The 17540-nt window shown below is 40.4% G+C and overlaps 1 protein-coding gene across 8 annotated transcripts in view; it reads left to right on the top strand.

Annotated features, from left to right (window-relative positions):
- Nucleotides 1-17540, top strand: part of SMARCA2 (SWI/SNF related BAF chromatin remodeling complex subunit ATPase 2) — a 274747-nt gene that overhangs the window by 99736 nt on the left and 157471 nt on the right. For all 8 annotated transcript variants that reach the window (XM_075827669.1, XM_075827687.1, XM_075827678.1 and 5 more), the window contains exons 8-15: nt 1551-1724; nt 3694-3867; nt 6910-7077; nt 9250-9303; nt 11482-11612; nt 11779-11836; nt 13762-13862; nt 16005-16146. In XM_075827669.1, the coding sequence (XP_075683784.1) occupies nt 1551-1724; nt 3694-3867; nt 6910-7077; nt 9250-9303; nt 11482-11612; nt 11779-11836; nt 13762-13862; nt 16005-16146 (1002 nt within the window). The remainder of the gene's footprint in view (nt 1-1550; nt 1725-3693; nt 3868-6909; nt 7078-9249; nt 9304-11481; nt 11613-11778; nt 11837-13761; nt 13863-16004; nt 16147-17540) is intronic.

Genomic DNA, 17540 nt, shown 5'->3' with positions numbered 1-17540 from the left:
TCCAAACATCTGCCCATTGATTTCAATGGGAAAAACTGCGTTCTGTTGTGATGGGCCGTTTTTTTACGCGGCTGTTATGAAAAACGGCCGCGTAATAAAACAGCCGCGGAAAAGAAGTGCATGTCACTTCTTGGGACGTTTTTGGAGCTGTTCTTCATAGACTATTGAAAACCGCTCCAAAAACGGCCGTAAAAAAACGCAGAGAAAATAGCGAGTGGCTTAAAAAAACGTCAAATCAGGAGCGGTTTTCACTTGAAAACAGCTCCGTATTTTGAGACGTTTTTGAGTTTGTGTGTGAACATACCCTAACAGTTAATGAAAACCCCAAATTTAGTGTCTCCGAAAATTAGAATATTATATAAACTCAATTTTCAAAAATGATTTTTAATACCGAAATGTTGGCCTACTGAAAAGTATGTCCAGTATATGCCCTCAATACTTGGTCGGGCTCCTTTTGCGTGAATTATTGCATCAATGCGGCGTGGCATGGAGGCGATCAGCCTGTGGCACTGCTGAGGTGTTATCAATGCGGCGTGGCATGGAGGCGATCAGTCTGTGGCACTGCTGAGGTGTTATGGAAGCCCAGGTTGCTTTGATAGCGGCCTTCAGCACGTCTGCATTATTGGGTCTGGTGTCATCTTCCTCTTGACAATACCCTATAGATTCTCTATGGGGTTTAGGTCAGACGAGTTTGCTGGCCAATCAAGCGCAGTGATACTGTGGTTATTAAACCAGGTATTGGTACTTTTGTCAGTGTGGGCAGGTGCCAAGTTCTGCTGGAAAATGAAATCAGCAACTCCATAAAGCTTGTCAGCAGAGGGAAGCATGAAGTACTGGAAAATGTCCTGGTAGACGCTGCGTTGACTCTGGACTTGATATAACACAGTGGACCAACACTGTTGCTCAGTTTCCAGAATCCAAGTCCGGAATGTAAATTTTGCGTTTTATTTGGAAATCTCGGTCCCAGAGTCTGGAGGAAGAGTGGAGAGGCATCAATCCAAGTTGCTTGCGGTCCAGTGTGAAGTTTCCACAGTCACTGATGGTTTGGGGGCCATGTCATCTGCTGGTGTTGGTCCACTGTTTGGTGTATTGTATTGTACATACTTTTCATCAGGCCAACATTTCGGTATTAAAAATAATTTTTGAAATTGGGCTTATATAATCATCTAATTTTCTGAGACAGTAAATTTTGGGTTTTCATTAACTGTTACCATAATCCTCAACATTAAAAGAAAAAATGCTGGAAATAGATCACTCTGTGTGTAATGAATCTATAGAATATAGGTCTTTCACTGTTTGAATTGAATTATTGAAATTAACTTTTTGATATTCTAATCCATTGAGAAGGACGTGTGTGTGTGTGTGTGTGTGTGTGTGTGTGTGTGTGTGTGTATATATATGTGTATGTGTGGGAGTGTACTTTGTCCATGTGCTCTGTCATTTGGCTTAGTTTTTTGCAGCGTTATAAAAATCTGGATTTGTTTGCAGAATATCTGAAATGATTTAGAATGTTTGCAATGTTGATATTCTATTTGTTTTCGGTTGCTCAGCTTAGACAGGAGGTTGTGGCATGCATGCGCCGGGATACCACACTTGAGACAGCCCTGAACTCTAAGGCTTACAAGAGAAATAAGAGACAAACCCTACGCGAAGCCCGCATGACTGAGAAACTTGAAAAGCAACAGAAAATTGAACAGGAACGGAAACGAAGGCAAAAGCACCAGGTATGGCAAACTCTGCTTTAAGCTCTGTTCACATTTGCATTGGTTTTTCCGGTTTACTGTCCTATCAGAGGATCAGAAAAACAGTTTTGTCGTTTTTTTCATCTCCAGAATTAACTGGATCTATGATGGAGGCTCCTAACGCATAGTCTTAGTTTTAGAATTTGTTAGTAATACACGGTAGTCGATCAGGGATAGAAGGGTAGCAATGTTTTAGGAATCAATAATAAAAAACAGTTGCTTTCACCATTATGTGGTTTCAACTATAAAGATTTTTTTTTTATTAATATTAAATAGTTTTCTGTTTAGCTCGTGGTTAACTGAATATGTATCAGACCCCTAACGTTTGAGGCAGCCGCAGGAAATTTGACAACCTAAGGCTGGATTCACACAAGCACGTTACGTCCGTAATGGACGGAACGTATTTCGGCCACAAGTCCCGGACCGAACACACTGCAGGGAGCCGGGCTCCTATCATCATAGTTATGTACGACGCTAGGAGTCCCTGCCTCGCTGCCGGATAACTGTCCTGTACTGTAATCATGTTTTCAGTACTGGACAGTTGTCCCGCAGCGAGGCAGGGACTCCTAGCGTCGTACATAACTATGATGCTAGGAGCCCGGCTCCCTGCAGTGTGTTCGGTCCGGGACATGCGGCTGAAATACGTTCCGTCCTTTACGGACGTAATGTGCTCGTGTGAATCCAGCTTAAGTAGTCAAGGGACTGACACTGCTGCTACATGTCCAGCAACTGGAGCACTGATAACCAGTTGTTTTAAAGAACATCTATATTATGAAAAATGTGTTAATAAAAACTTTGATTTAAAAAAAAAAAAAAAAAAAAAAAAGCTCCCCAAAATGCGCTTCTAGAGCAATCATTTTAGAATGATATAATATACATTCTGCACTATATGATGGTTATTTTCCTCTTCTAGTTTATGTTGTGATCCCCTTTATTTCTTCTGTGTACCGTCATCAAAATGTCTTCCTGTTAATATTTTTTAGGGGTTCCAACCCTGTCAAGCCCTCTCTTTTTAAATGATTTCACGTGACCTCTGATTGGTCTAAGTGGTCTCTGAAGCTCCAGCTTTTAAGCTGGCCATACACGTGTAATGGCTATCAGCTCGTTCTGCTGACAGCTGATTTCACCCAACTCAACCGTAAACATGCACTCTGCAGAGCGTGCATATTTTGATTTCAATGGGATAGGGAAACAGAGTTATTCCCTCCGAGAACAAAGGATTGAGCATGTTGAAATAGCGTTCCCGATCCTTTGTTTCCCCAACATCTGCCATTGGGGGACGGTTAGGAGGCCCCATACCCATTAGATAATCAACTGATCCCACTGAAATTTATGGATTTGACAAACTTTTATGTAGTATGTATAGTCCGCTTTAGACCCATTCAAAGATGGGCAGTTCTGAAAACGAAACCAGTAAGAGACGTAATTTCATTCTCCCATGAGCATATATTGTAATATATAAAATGGATTGTAACTCCATAAACAATGACCGATGCTCTGTAATTATGTATAATGTGTATCTGGCCGAGGTGGCCACTATGATGCCCGCAAGGCTCTGTCTTGCAGCTCACCCCCCCCCCCTCTCTATTGGCCACACTGTATGATTCCCTGGGGTGAAAGACCATGAATGTGAAGCTTGCGGTCACATAATTATACACCAATATTACTATCCAGGTAGGGAACAAAGCAGGAGTCACGTCTGTCAATTAGGAGCAACCACACTGCACAGATACGACGGCACTCCTGCTCTTATTGAAGGACAATCAGGCCATTTGCAAAGTTACAGAGGTATTGTAGAGCCCCATGGAATTATTAATGACGGATTATTGCTGTGTACAACCTGTAGTTCGCCGAAGTTGCAATAGAATAGTGGCGATCAGCTCTAGTATTAATTCTCGTATTCTGGCATGTTTTTCAATACCTCATCTAATTTTTACCTTCTCAACTACAGGAATATCTTAATAGTATATTGCAACATGCTAAGGACTTCAAAGAATACCACAGATCTGTCACTGGTAAAATCCAGAAACTTTCTAAAGCTGTTGCTACATGGCACGCAAACACTGAACGAGAACAAAAGAAAGAAACTGAACGTATTGAGAAAGAAAGAATGAGAAGATTGATGGTACGTTAACTGCAATTTTTATTAAAATCTATTTATTTTTTAAACCACAGCATGCACGTTCTCCCATTGACTTCTATTGGGAAAACTGCATGAAAAATGCTCGTAAAGACGGCAATTGATTTTTCCTAGAAGCAGTTCTAGAAACATTTTATTTATTTTCAAAAAGGAAAATAACACTGCAAAACCAGTCGTCTTTAACACCTTGCCGACCGCCCACTGTCTTTTGACGTCAGGCGGTGCAGGTGCTTAATCTACAGAGACGTCTTTTGGCGTCGCTGTAGATCAGGCTGATGAGCGCTCGTGTGAGCGCTCATCCTCTAAGCAGGAGCTGTAACTTACAGCAGCCTCCTGAACACAGCTGGGGTCGGCAAACATTCGGACCCCAGCTGTTTAACCCCTTGATTACCGCGGTCCGTGACTGCGGCATGATCAAAGGGAATTCCCCTCTTTGATTGCATCACCGGGATTCCAGTGATGCGATCAAACACTGGGGAATCCCTCTGCAGTCAGCCCTGGGGACCTACAAAGGACCCCAGGGCTGTCTGTTCCGTGTGCCTGCTCTTCGGGCTCGATAAGCAGCCTGTGTCATAGTGACACAGTGTAATGTATTAGCGTACAGAAGTATGCTAATACATTACAAGTAAAAAATAAAGTTACAAATAAAGTTATCCCTTGATGGGATTAAAAAAAAAAAAAAAGTAACAAAACATATAAATAAATAAAAAAAAGTCCCAAAAAGAGTCTTTATTTTGCATTAAATACACTTTATTGCCCCTACACTAAATAAAAACAAAAAACCTACGCATATTAGGTATCTACACGACCGTAATAACCTGAAGAATTAATCTAACGGGTTATTTAGCGTGAAATGTGAACGGGATAAAAAAAATAAACAAAAAAAAAACTATTCCGAGAATCGCTTCTTCCTATATTTACGGCGTAAAAAAAAAATTTTTTTTTACCCCCAAACTGTGGGGAAAAAAAAATACTATTTCTCTCGCATAAAACAAGGCCTCATACAGCCACGTAAGTGAAAAAATAAAAAAGTTATGGCTGCTGAAACACAGAGGCAAAAACAGAAAAATTGAGCTGGTCATCTTTTCAGGCCCGGTCATTAAGGGGTTAAAGGCTATGTACACCTTTTTGAAATATTTTATTTTTTTAAGAAAACCATGTATCCGTGTGATTGTTACAACTTTCAAAATCCTTTTTACCAATCAGCTATTTTGAAGGGGCCACGGCACTCGTACAAGCGCTGCTTCCTCTTCATTCCTTATCTGCTCCGTACTGTGAATCGCCGACACACTTGTAGTGGTGGTTTACAGTATTACAGCCTTCTCCTATTCAAGTGGTGAAGAGAAGGCTGTAATGCTGTGAACCACCGCTACAAGTGTGCCAGCGATTCACAGTACGGAGCAGTGACCAGGCCCCTTCAAAACAGCTAATTGGCGGGGGTGCCGGTAGTTCGACCCCCACGATCAGATATTGATGGCTTATCCTGAGGATAGGCCATCAATTTCTAATGACTAGACCACCCCTTTAAATATTTGGACAAGAACAGAGGAAAGGTACTGCTACCAATATTAGTTCCTTTTTGTACAGTACTTATGTTTTTTTTTCTTTTATCCTAGTTCTTAATTTCATGACCGTTTTTTTAAATGCATTTTTTAGCCCTGAGATTTTTTATTTTGATGCATGTGAAATTTTATTGTCAAGAAAGGAATGGAATGTTGAATAAGCAGTGTTTCAAAATGAAATAAGAAAATTAGGCTTGCATTAACTTTGGGATACAAGATTAGTTTCAAGCTGCAAAGTGAAACTCCCCGTTCCCTGATAATCACTTCAGACATGCTATTTTTTTTTTTTACATTGTCCAGATGTTATGCCAGTGATGGTTTGCAGAACATTTTCTGATACACATAGAAGGGCTTTCTTTGCCAGACACTAGTGCCGTAAAAAGGTTTTTGCCCCCTTCCAAATACTCCCTATTATTGCACTCACATCTGGACCACATCAAAGTTAACATGTCTAAAGTTGTGGAAAGCAGTCACTATGCACGTACAGGAACAAAGATAGAAAAGTCATGCGTTCACATTTATTAATAATGGCGTACTGGCCACCGATGAAATTGGAGAGGGCAGTTGGCAAGAAATGCTCCTAACCTATTAAAGTGCTCGCCACTTAATAAATCTGGTTAATTTGGAAGTTTTTTTTAAATTCCTTATACATCTGCTATGAGTAGCTCGACGGTCGTGCCACTCATTTCCCCCTTTTTTTTTTTACCTTTTGCATTTGATAAATCAATTGAAAATTGCAAATGTAGATGCAACTTTTTAAACGGCAATTTCCACCAAAATCAGGCGTGCACTGAATAATAAATGTGGGCCTTAATTCAGTATAGTAAAATACAAAAACCGCTTCAACATTCAGCATTTTTTTGCTCTGGAGTTCAGAAAGGTACGATTTAGGCCTCATGCACACGACCGTAAAAACACCCGTTATTGCGGGTCGTAATTACGACCCGCAATAACGGGCCCATAGACTTCTGTTAGTCACGGGTACCTTCCCGTTTTCTCACGGGAAGGTGCCCGTGCCGTTAAAAAAATAGAACATGTTCTATTTTTTCATTTTACGGGCCGTGCTGCTATACTTTATAATGGCAGCACGGCTCGCAAAAGCGGCCGGCTGCCCGTGGCCGCCCGTGCTCGTAATTACGAGGACGGTCGTGTGCATGAGGCCTTAGGCCAGGGCTACACCCTATCCTCAGACGCGATTCTTTTTTTAGAATGGTAGTATTGTATTGGAAATAATTTGAAAGTTTCACAAATCGTGTGCCTCAATGCTTTTCTATAGAAGCTTCACCATCACCATGTAGCTCTGGCTATCAACTGTAATTTCATCTAAATTGTTACCTTAATATACCTACAGTGTATAGAATTGAATCATTTGTTGAATAGGTTTCATTTAGTAATGCATATATAGCTATGTAAATGAATGTATGAAAAGGTTTAAGATTAGTGTGTTTTGTGCTGTTTTTACTAGGCAGAAGATGAAGAAGGCTACCGTAAGCTTATTGACCAGAAAAAGGATCGCCGTCTGGCCTACCTCCTCCAACAGACTGATGAGTATGTGGCTAATCTGACCAGTTTAGTTTGGGAGCATAAACAAGCTCAGGCTGCTAAGGAGAAAAAGAAGAAGAGGAGAAAGAAGGTAGGAACATATGTCATGTATCATTATTTTATCATCTCCCATGAGCAGTTGTGTGTGTTTAGCTAAAGTACCGCTGCAATAGAACTCGTTTTCGTAGTCGTTTATATCATTTCGGGATTACAATAGAGGACTGCAACCTTGTCTGTCTTTTTTTTTTTTTTCTTTGCGTTCTCTGCCGCCATTTGGGGGCTGGCTGACGATCAGCCTGTTCTATTCATATCAAAGTGAGCGATTTTTATCAGAGAAGCAAATTCAAAAGTGACAACACATAATGTGGCTGCACAAGCTCTTGATGATTTTGCAAAAATTACGGCAGCAGCAGCACTATAAAAAAAAGTCAATGGAGGGATCATAGTAAAAGGATGTCTATGCCAATTTCCTGGTGTAGAAAGTTGCAAGTTTTGTCACAACCAATAGTTGTGCTAAAATTTGTGACCTTTCCAGAAGTAGTGAGATAATGAAAAGGCTTAGCGGAAGGGGCCGACATTCGACAGTATGACGTATTTACCATAACTTATCCCGGAAACTGGCGTAAATTATGGTGCAAATTTATAACTGCTCATAGCCGGTGAAGATTTGCATTTCTGTTGCACGGACAGTCAATGATTCATATTTGTGATGTGCACCTCTTAAACAAATTTATGTCTTCTGGAAATGCAGCAAATTTCTTAATACGTTTCCCCCAATATCTTAAACTTTGTGGCTCTAGTTTCGGCTGTTTTTATGCTGGGTGTATTTTTTACATGATGCGTGTGACTCGCTGTTGCACAGATGGCTGACTGTGAAGTCTAGCAAGGCTTGCTAGAATAACACCGGCAGCAATCTGTTAGTACATAGTTGTATTTGACACCGTTTACATACATGTGCTTGTCCCGAGTTCTTGATCACTGCCTTTGCTTCTCTATTATTTTTAATTTAGAATTTGGGAATTGTGGAAAACGATATAGGTTGTGTGTAGTAATGGCAAGTGGCCTTTCTGCTGGAGGGCTTCTTTAAATGACCTTTCTATCAGCCGCTACTAGAGGAAGTTTGCTGAAGACTGATTTACTCTCCCATTGAGCCTATTCGTGACCCTGTCTACAAACCAATCGTGCTTGTTTATTTCTATAGGCAGCAGGGAATAGGCCGCTGTCAGACTCTTCTGGCAGCAGCTTATCTCCTGTGGGATCGAAAGATTGGGTACGTTGAAATTCAACATGTCCAATTCCGCTTTCTCCCGATTTGACAGGATTTAGAGTTTTTGACGCTAGGAGGGTTTTAGACCAGATATCCAACCTGTTTAGCAACTGACGTCTGAACAAAGGACTCCCCAAAGTTAGGCATCTATAATCGTTTAGGCTTAGTGACTAATGGGATTTTTCCAACTTTGATGTATTTTCAGTAAAATTCAGGCTGCACCTCAAAATTGTCACCAATTGGATTTTAACCTAGAAGTTCTTGAGGTCAGTCTTGCAAAAAGGAGTCTGAAGAAAAACAGAAGGGGCGCCTGGTGTAGAGATCTTTGCCATTCATTTTATACTATTTGGTTCTTGTCAAATTGAAAATAAAATGTATGCTGCTCATGTCTCAAGTATTTTCATAGGTATAATAATTGTCGTAGTTCTGCCCATCTCTATATGAGAGATTCAAATGAATATGACTGTGATTTAAGTCTGAAGGGAAAGAGGCAGGATTACCTGTTCTTGGCGAAAGTTGCTGCCCGTGGTCTAAGCGCGCTGAAGGGAGCTATCAATAAAAGATAAAGGGATTCTGATAATACAGAAAAATAAAGGGACTCTGATCATAAGTGTATAATGCAAATTAACTCATTTAGGGGTTCACTTTAAAACCCAATAAACAGTTTGTTAAATTGATACCAAAAGACCATAAAAGTGTTAGATAACAACATGTTTCAAATGATTGACTTCTATTGAATCCGTCTGACGGGTAACAAACCTCCCAAATGCAGCTGTCCAGTGGTACCTTATGCTCTTTCCTGATGCTCAGATATGGTCTCCGGCATCTCCCACCACTTTGAGATGCTGTGATTTTTCCATTGTGTTTACAACAAAATTTCAGACGAACGTGCCCATTTTCAAGTATTCCAGTCTGTCAGGGTTTATATAGCTTTGTGCTTCGTATCATTGGTTATGTTAAGGGGATCTAATAGCCTTTTAAATTGTTCTTTTACAGAAGGTTGAAGAAAATGCAGAGGGAATACTATCTGGTCTTGGTCCTGATGGAGAGGTATTGTGCCAAAGTTACATTAAATAAGCATTATGTTACATACATCCATTAACAATCTAAACACAAAAGAGAAAGCAAAAACACTTATAAATGGAGGCATTTAAATAGTTAACCACTTGTCTTACCGCAAACGGACATAACTTTACATTCATTTTAGCGGCACATTCCAGCAAAAGCGGCATACAGTTACGTCCATGAGATGGTGCATGCCACATCCTGCTGCAACCGGCGTTTAACCCCTTAAATGCCGTGGTTTATAATGACTGGCGTCTAGATAGTTAGACAGAGGGAGAGGACTACATCTGTAACCTAATCACCCCTCGCAGGGCGCCGATGGGTTGCCATGGCAGCTGGGGGCCTAACAAGGGTCCACAGGCCTGCCATTGCTGTATGCCAAAGGCCTGGCCTAATAGATTGGCTGTCAGATTTACACTGATAGGCAGTAATGCTTTGATTTACGAAGTATACCAAAGCATTAAATCAGAGATCACTTTCTGAAGTCCCCTAGTGGGACTAAAGAAATATTTGTCAAGTAAAGTTTATTATTAAAAAAATAAAATAAAAAAAATTACACATAATAAATCCATATTTTTCCTCAGAAAAAGTGGTTTTATTTTGTAAGTGTTTAGAAGAAGAAAAAAATAGAAATATGTGGTATTGCCGCTTTAATCGCACCGGTTTTTTTCTACCCAAAAATTGTGACATTACAAAGTACAATCGTCCTGTAAAAGAACAGCACTCGTACATCAACGTTGATGGGGTGAGTTAGGCCATGTTCAGACATTGTGGAATTTTTCCACTGCAAATGTTGGTGCAGATTCGGGGCAATTACGCAATGAATCTGCACCAACAATTTGCATATTTGACAGGTAATTCAGACATTGCAGATATCACATCGGACTTGCCACAGAGTTCAGTTTTTGCATTGCAAAGGCTGAAATCCGCAGTGAAATTCCGCTTCTTCTCCGCAATGTAATGAGCATGCTGTGGAGGGAAAATTCTGCACCGCAGCCTAAGTTCCACACCGTTACTTTCTGCAACGTCTGAACGAAGTTTCCTATAAATGTATAGAAACAAATGTAATAAACTGCTGCTGCAGAATTCCACTGCGGACTGTCCGCAGCGGAATCCAACAGCAATTCCGCCACGTCTGAATGTGCCCTTATGCTTCTTGGAAGCCGGGAATGAGAAAAATTGGAAGGGGGGGGGGGGGGGGAATTGCTGCGTCACAAAGGCCAAAACTGCCCACAGCAAAAAGGGGTTAAGGGATGCAGCCTGTTTTAGGCCTTCAGGTTGCAGCAATGCTTTTCCCTATTTTGCATAACTACATTCCAAGAGCCATAACTTTTCATCCATTGACGTAGCTGCATGAGGGCTTGTTTCTGTGGGATGGGTTGTGTTTTTTTTTTAATGGCTTTGTTTTTGGGTACATGTAATTTACTTTAACTTGTTTGTTAAGATTTCTTTTTTTGGGGAGAATGGGAAATAAAATGTGCAATTTCTGCCATTGTTTATCGGCTTAGGGTATGTTCACACAGCAGCGTCCGTTACGGCTGAAATTACGGGCCTGTTTTCAGGAGAAAACCGCTCCGTAATTTCAGCCATCCTGGCATGTTGAGGCGCTTTTTTTCGCTGCGTCAATTACGGACGTAAATGGAGCTGTTTTTCCATGGAGTCAATGGAAAACGGCTCCATTTAACGTCTGAAGAAGTGACAGGCACTTCTTTGACGCGGGCGTCTATTTACGCCCCGCCTTTTGACAGCGGGGCGTAATAAAAATGACCGTCGGAGCAGAACATCGTAAGACCCATTCAAATGAATGGGCAGATGTTTGCTGACGCTATCGAGCCGCATTTTCGGCCGTAAATCGAGGCGGAAAACGCCCGAATTACGTCTGTAAATAAGCCGTGTGAACATACCCTTACAGACATGTTAGGATTGGGGGCCGGTGTTAGATTAATTTAGCTGAAAATTATTTGGTCCATAAACTACTGTTTTATGGCAACAGTCATGTCATTTGATTTTTCCCCACAGTGAATTATTTGTGTCGATTTTTTTTTTTAAAGGGTGGCACTGACCTACCCAGTCTAGAGTACTTGTATTCATCTTCAGTGTATAAACTTATATAACTGGTTTAATTGAAAAAGTGCAATATTTTCTTCTGTGTCCTTCATTCAGCTAATAGATGAAAGCAGTCAGATGAGCGACCTACCTATAAAAGTTATTCATACTGAGACCGGGAATGTGCTGCTGGCTCCAGAAGCACCTAAAGCCAGTCAACTTGAGACATGGCTGGAAATGAATCCGGGGTGAGTTGCTGTGTCCAAATGGTTTCTATTTTTTTTCTTTTTCCTCCCCTGCTTTGTAATATAACCTTTCCTGGTAAGTGCCACTGTAGTATTTCCAATAGTTGACATTCATTACTTCAATTAAAAAATGTTTTCTTTCATGTAACTTTTTGTATTACTTCCCTAGATATGAAGTAGCTCCGAGATCTGACAGCGAGGGAAGTAGCTCAGAGTATGAAGAGGAGGTATGTATGTCATATACCTTTTGTAATACTTTTTCATTATCTGAGTTTTCCATCTGCAGTAAGTCATAGCGTAAAGGCAATATACCCTGTTTGTAAGAGTCTAATTCTGGCCATACATTTCAGACAGCTGTCAGCCATGCATGCGTTCTCAACAAAAATGCGTGTTGCATGCAAAAGAATCAGACTTGTTGGGATCCAACATACCCAACCGTTCTCTTCCCCGACATCTCCCGTCGGGGGATGAGTCGGAATACTGTCCTACGCATTATATGGTTGTCCAGTCCGTAATTGGTGGGTGTGGCCGGCTTACATCTAATGAGAATGGTCACCTTTAAAGGGAATGTGTCGCTAGAATTATTATTATTTTTTTTTTATAGTTAAACAGTTTATAAATGATTACACATTGTTCTAATTTTTTTAATTGTTTCACAAGTCAGGAAATATTATAAATTAGATTCTAATTTATAACCTTTCCATGTGCTGGTCACTAGAGGGAGCAATTCCCAAAATTTCAGCATCGGCATGTGGTAAAGCAACCTCATTGCTTTATGCTGCAAAATTGGAGAAGACACACTCGTTCTAGTGTGCTCAAACAATCCCCCCTCCTTTATCCTGGCTAGTGCCAGAAGAAAGGAGGGGTTTGAATGTTCAAACCTCTTACACTGTGTGCCGCCATTTTTTGAGCGAATGCACAGTGTAGGAGGATTAGATACAGTGGTAATCAGACCGTATAACACGAACATACACACACATCACATACACAAACATAACTTACCTGCTCTTGCCGCTGCCGCTGGCTCTGCTCCCTGTCCTTGCTTCTGAACATATGGACGGAAGCCGCGACCGGAAGTCGATATCTTACTGTCCGGCTGCGGCTTCCGGTCCACATGAAAATGGCGCCGGATGTCGCTCTGCCGAAGACCTTCCTTTTGGACTTTGTGGCAGCGGCGCATGCGCCGTTCCCACACAGACGGCATACGCTATAGTGAATGGAACGGCTCCCTTCGCATTCTCTATGGAGATGTATGTGCCGTATTCCATGTCTGTATGTGTCGTTAATCGACACATACAGAGATGAAAAAAAGAATGGCAGCCCCCATAGAGAAGTAAAAAAAAGGAAAAAGTACAACACAAGAACACAAATAAATAAAATTTATTTTAATGACATAATAAAAGCAATAACATATAAAAAAAACATTTTTCCGTGACACCTTCCCTTTAAAGCCCTGATCTCTGAGTTTCTAGAATGGAAGTTAAATGTGGTATATTGAGTGTATCTCACTTGAGGACTAATCTTGTAATTCTTTTTTATAAAGATGAGGCACGTGATTTTTTTTCTATTTCATATATGTATGAGGACTTTCATCGTATTCATACTACCATGTTGAATAAAATTACCTTCGTCTATGAAAGCTAAATACAGCTTGGCCTTTAGTGGCGCGAAGCTTTGAAATATTGTAGTCTAGTTAATAATTTTTAAATTTACCTCCCTCCCTTTGAATAGCTACGATTCTTAGACTTAGAACAGCCTCTTTGCAATAAGTAATGTCCTTTTGCAAACTTTTACATTAATTTCCGGCAGTAATTGAAATAAGATTAACATCCAAGTCCTAGCAGTTATTTAAAAATCAACATTTAGCCAGACTTTGGAGCTCTGTCTGCCTCTAAAATGTCATCAAAGTGAATGAGCGATACCCCACTTCTTTAGTAGACTAAAGCCTGAGATGACCATGGAGCAGAGCTGTCATGAGCCACATGGGAACCGCATAGGAAATACTACATCACACAATGGCAATTTGATATTTGAGCAGCTGATAATTAATTTTTAATTTTTTTTGTAGCATGTTTGACCTTAATGCCTTACATTATTACTGTTAAACACGGAATCATATAGGCTTGTTGCTTTTTTTATTTTTTATTCATAGGATGAAGATGATGAATCTAGCAGACTGGACTCTGATGAAAAGAAGCGTTTGGGTCTGAATACAGATGACGTTGTGGAGAACAGTGCTAAGCACATAATTGAGTATGGCTTAATGCTTCTTGCTAGCTTTTTCATTATCAAGCAGAAAAGTATTGTGTATTTAAATAGTAGAAATTCATTTGGAGCTACTTTAAAGATTAAATTAGGGGATTACAAAACTAGTACTTCCCTAGTCCTATATTTCAAAAGCAGAGCATACTAGAAGTAAACCAGCAGTGGTGCAGGATTTCTTGCCGTTACTAAATTCTGAGCGGCTAATTTGGCCAAGGGAGTGCTGACACTGGCTAACTCTATACTCTCAGCATGTTTGTGTTAACACTGCATTGACAGATTTCAAGCTTCTAATCCTGCTGTCCGCTCTGGCTGGATTAATCCCTGCTGGGTTAAGGAGGTTTTTCACTTGGCAATTATGAGGCAAACGATCGTTCATAGAACGCTCGTTGACGATAACTGCTCTGTGTAAACGGCAGCGATCAGCAGATGAACGATCAAACGCTCGTTCATCTGCTGATTGTATAGTTTTAATAAACTGAAATCTTATCATTGCTGGCATCACATCTCCCTGTTTAAGGGTATGTGCACACACAAAATCAAAAACGTCTGAAAATACGGAGCGGTTTTCAAGGGAAAACAGCTCCTGATTTCCAGACATTTTTTAAGCCACTTGCGTTTTTGGCTGCGTATTTAACGGACGTTTCTGGAGCTTTTTTTCTGTAGTGTCAATGAAAACCGGCTCAAGAAGTGAGATGCACTTCTTTTTCGCGGGAGTTTTTTTTATGCGGCCATTTTGAAATCAATGGACAGATGTTAGTAGACTTTTTTTTATACAGGCATTAGTTATCCTAGATAGATAAAAAAAAAAATATTTATATACACATTTTTCCTGCCTATTCCCTTTTGCCATTTTTTATTGGCTTGGATGAGTTTCAGTACCAGGCACAGCTGCATATACAGATACATCACTGTGCCTGGATAAACATTAACAGGCCCTCGTCACTCCAAAGGGTCAGATCCTTACCAATCGCACATTGATGGCATATCCTAAGTTTATCAAGTGCACACAACGCTTATTCTGAAAAGTCACCTGGAATACTTGGTATGCTTAATAGTGCCTCAAGGGATAAACCCCCCCCCCCCCCCTAAAAATAAAAAGTCTTGTAAAGCCGTAAAATGAGGCCATCTAAACTTTGCTTGGATACTCACAGAAATTACAGACGGCCTTAATACCCATCAGGAGATGTTGAGAAGCTTGCTGATGTTATTGCCATAACCCGTTTTTTCCTCTTTTTTTTTTTTATACAAAGTTCTATTCATATTACTGGGGTAAAAAGAAGATTCAAGATATGACCTACTGCTGCTGTATATACAATCAATATATATATTTTTTAACATTACTTTGCATTAAACCTTCAGTTTTTATAGGGTTCTTTAGTTTGTTATGATCATAATGATTTTTAGCCACATATTATTTCATCATTTTAATTGCCTGGATAGAAAGTTATGGTTATCAGCATAAAATATCTGTTGAGATTCTAAATGGTATCTGGGAAATTTTTGTGATTTTTAATGGGTCACAACAAAAATGCTTCGATGGAAACTGGTTAAAAAGAACCTTTTTGAGGCCTCAAAATTGTTAACAGCGCAATAAAAAGGAGGGCATTGTAACTATACATTTAGTCTGTCATTCAAGTTGTTTTGACCTAGATATCCATGTTTAATTCTCCAGGTGCCACGGTAGTCGGTGCCACTGAAGTGTACACTTGATGCAAGTGCTCCTCGGCTCTCATTGCAATCTGCAAGCCCCACCCCTCTACTGTGAGTGACTGCTCTAGCGGTCTCCTGATTGGCCTCTGGAACAGTCACTTCATACAGTAAGTGGCACTTGCATCCGCCGCGGCGGGGGTGTAATCGTTTAGTTAGTTGTCATGCCTCTTGCATGACTGAGACAAAAGGTTACGCCTTTGCCCCTCCCCATATTGCTCTGTCAGCAGTTTTGAGGCCTCAAAACGGCTGACAGATTCCTTAAGTTTGTATTTAGATCACTTCTGATCTTGTTTTAATCCTTTATAATATCATTGGCAGAAAGCTCCCTGGCAGATTTGATTGCAGTTATGTGCTGCAACAATTGTGAGAATTTTCTAACATCGCCTGTGAAATCTAACATATTGTTCATTTGTGCTTCAGGACTGCAAAGCAAGATGTTGATGATGAGTATAGTTTGCAGGCTGAATCCCACCAGTCCTATTATGGAGTGGCTCATGCAGTCTCTGAGAGAGTGGAGAAGCAATCCTCTCTTCTTATCAATGGTTCCCTTAAACATTACCAGGTACACCATGTTCTGTATCCCCTACCAGTATGGCATGCTTATTACTACTTTTATATGTCGTTAGTATTAACAAGACAACTTCGCTACACTGTGGGTCCAAAAACACTACAGGAAAAAATGGTTGCATGTTACTGGGCAGGACCGGAGAACTTGCCAAAATGACACCCCTTTCTTTCATTACTTCCTCCTCCTCTGCAGCGATTGGCTCAAGCTGCACCTAACAGACTGCCTGCAGACATTCTGCACATAACACATGTTCATTCTGAGAGCTCTCTGCTCCATTTTAGGTAACTGGTTTCTGGTCCAAATACAGGCAGAAACAGTGGAAATGTTATTTTCTGTGGTTTTGAGGACTGAAGTTGTACAAGTCACCTTGGGATCGTGTATTTGAGCGACCCTAGTTATAAGCTGGAGGTGATGTCTATTCACTCTCAAGACACTTCAGTAAAGTTAATGTGGGTGTATGTGACAGCACAGCGTGATCTCGTGAGATCACGCTGTGCGGAGTACAAATGGACATGAATGGAGAGAACTGCGTGACGCTGATTGGTCACTGATTGGTCAGCCTCATACACTTCTTTACAACACCCACTTGGTCAAAAGTAAAAAAACTTCCAGTTGTCTATTAAGAAATGAATTAGCATAAATCTAAAATTGCTCATAACTTGCTCAAAAATGATAGTTTTTCAGAATAAAAACCACAGTTATCTACATTACAGCGCCGATCACATTATGTAGGAGATTATAATCTGGTGACAGAGTCTAAGTGACCCTGGTAGTGACCAATTATGACATTTTCCCTGGAGTTTCATAATACATCATTCCTCTATTGGGATGAGACTTTACAAGATGAGCAGGTTTTTCAGTTTAGTGCCACAACTTTTCAATATATACTTAGTCCCATTGCTGTCCCGGCTGTGTTCTCAGCGACCCACGACAATACCAGGGACATGTGTATGATGGAACATGCATGTCCAGCTGTCTTTATAGATCTGCTCAGTGTATGCAACGTGTCCATAAACTGATGTATGGATAGAACTTTAGCCACTATAATAATATATAGTTATGAGGCTTGTTTATGTGAGTTTGTTACAGAGACTGTAATATATTGTGGGAAGGTCTGAAAAGCAACACCTTTCCCTTTCAGACTTGCAAGAAAACTTTTCCACTATTCACTTCTACAAGTATCTTAATCTTTTCCTGATATTTCTGACAAATGACAGATCTGTTCTTGGGAGCATAGTTCCATTTGCATGGACAGGTGTTGCAGTCATTCAGTCACTTTCAAGGGTTAGGACCTGTTTACATCCGCATCGGGTTCTGTTCATCTAATCCGTCAGAGGAACAGATGAACGGAAACTATAGATTCTGTCTGCGTTGCCATTGATTTCAAT

This window comes from Rhinoderma darwinii, chromosome 1 (genome assembly GCF_050947455.1).
Source record: "Rhinoderma darwinii isolate aRhiDar2 chromosome 1, aRhiDar2.hap1, whole genome shotgun sequence".
NCBI lineage: Eukaryota > Metazoa > Chordata > Amphibia > Anura > Rhinodermatidae > Rhinoderma > Rhinoderma darwinii.
This window is presented reverse-complemented; position numbering and strand designations above follow the sequence as displayed.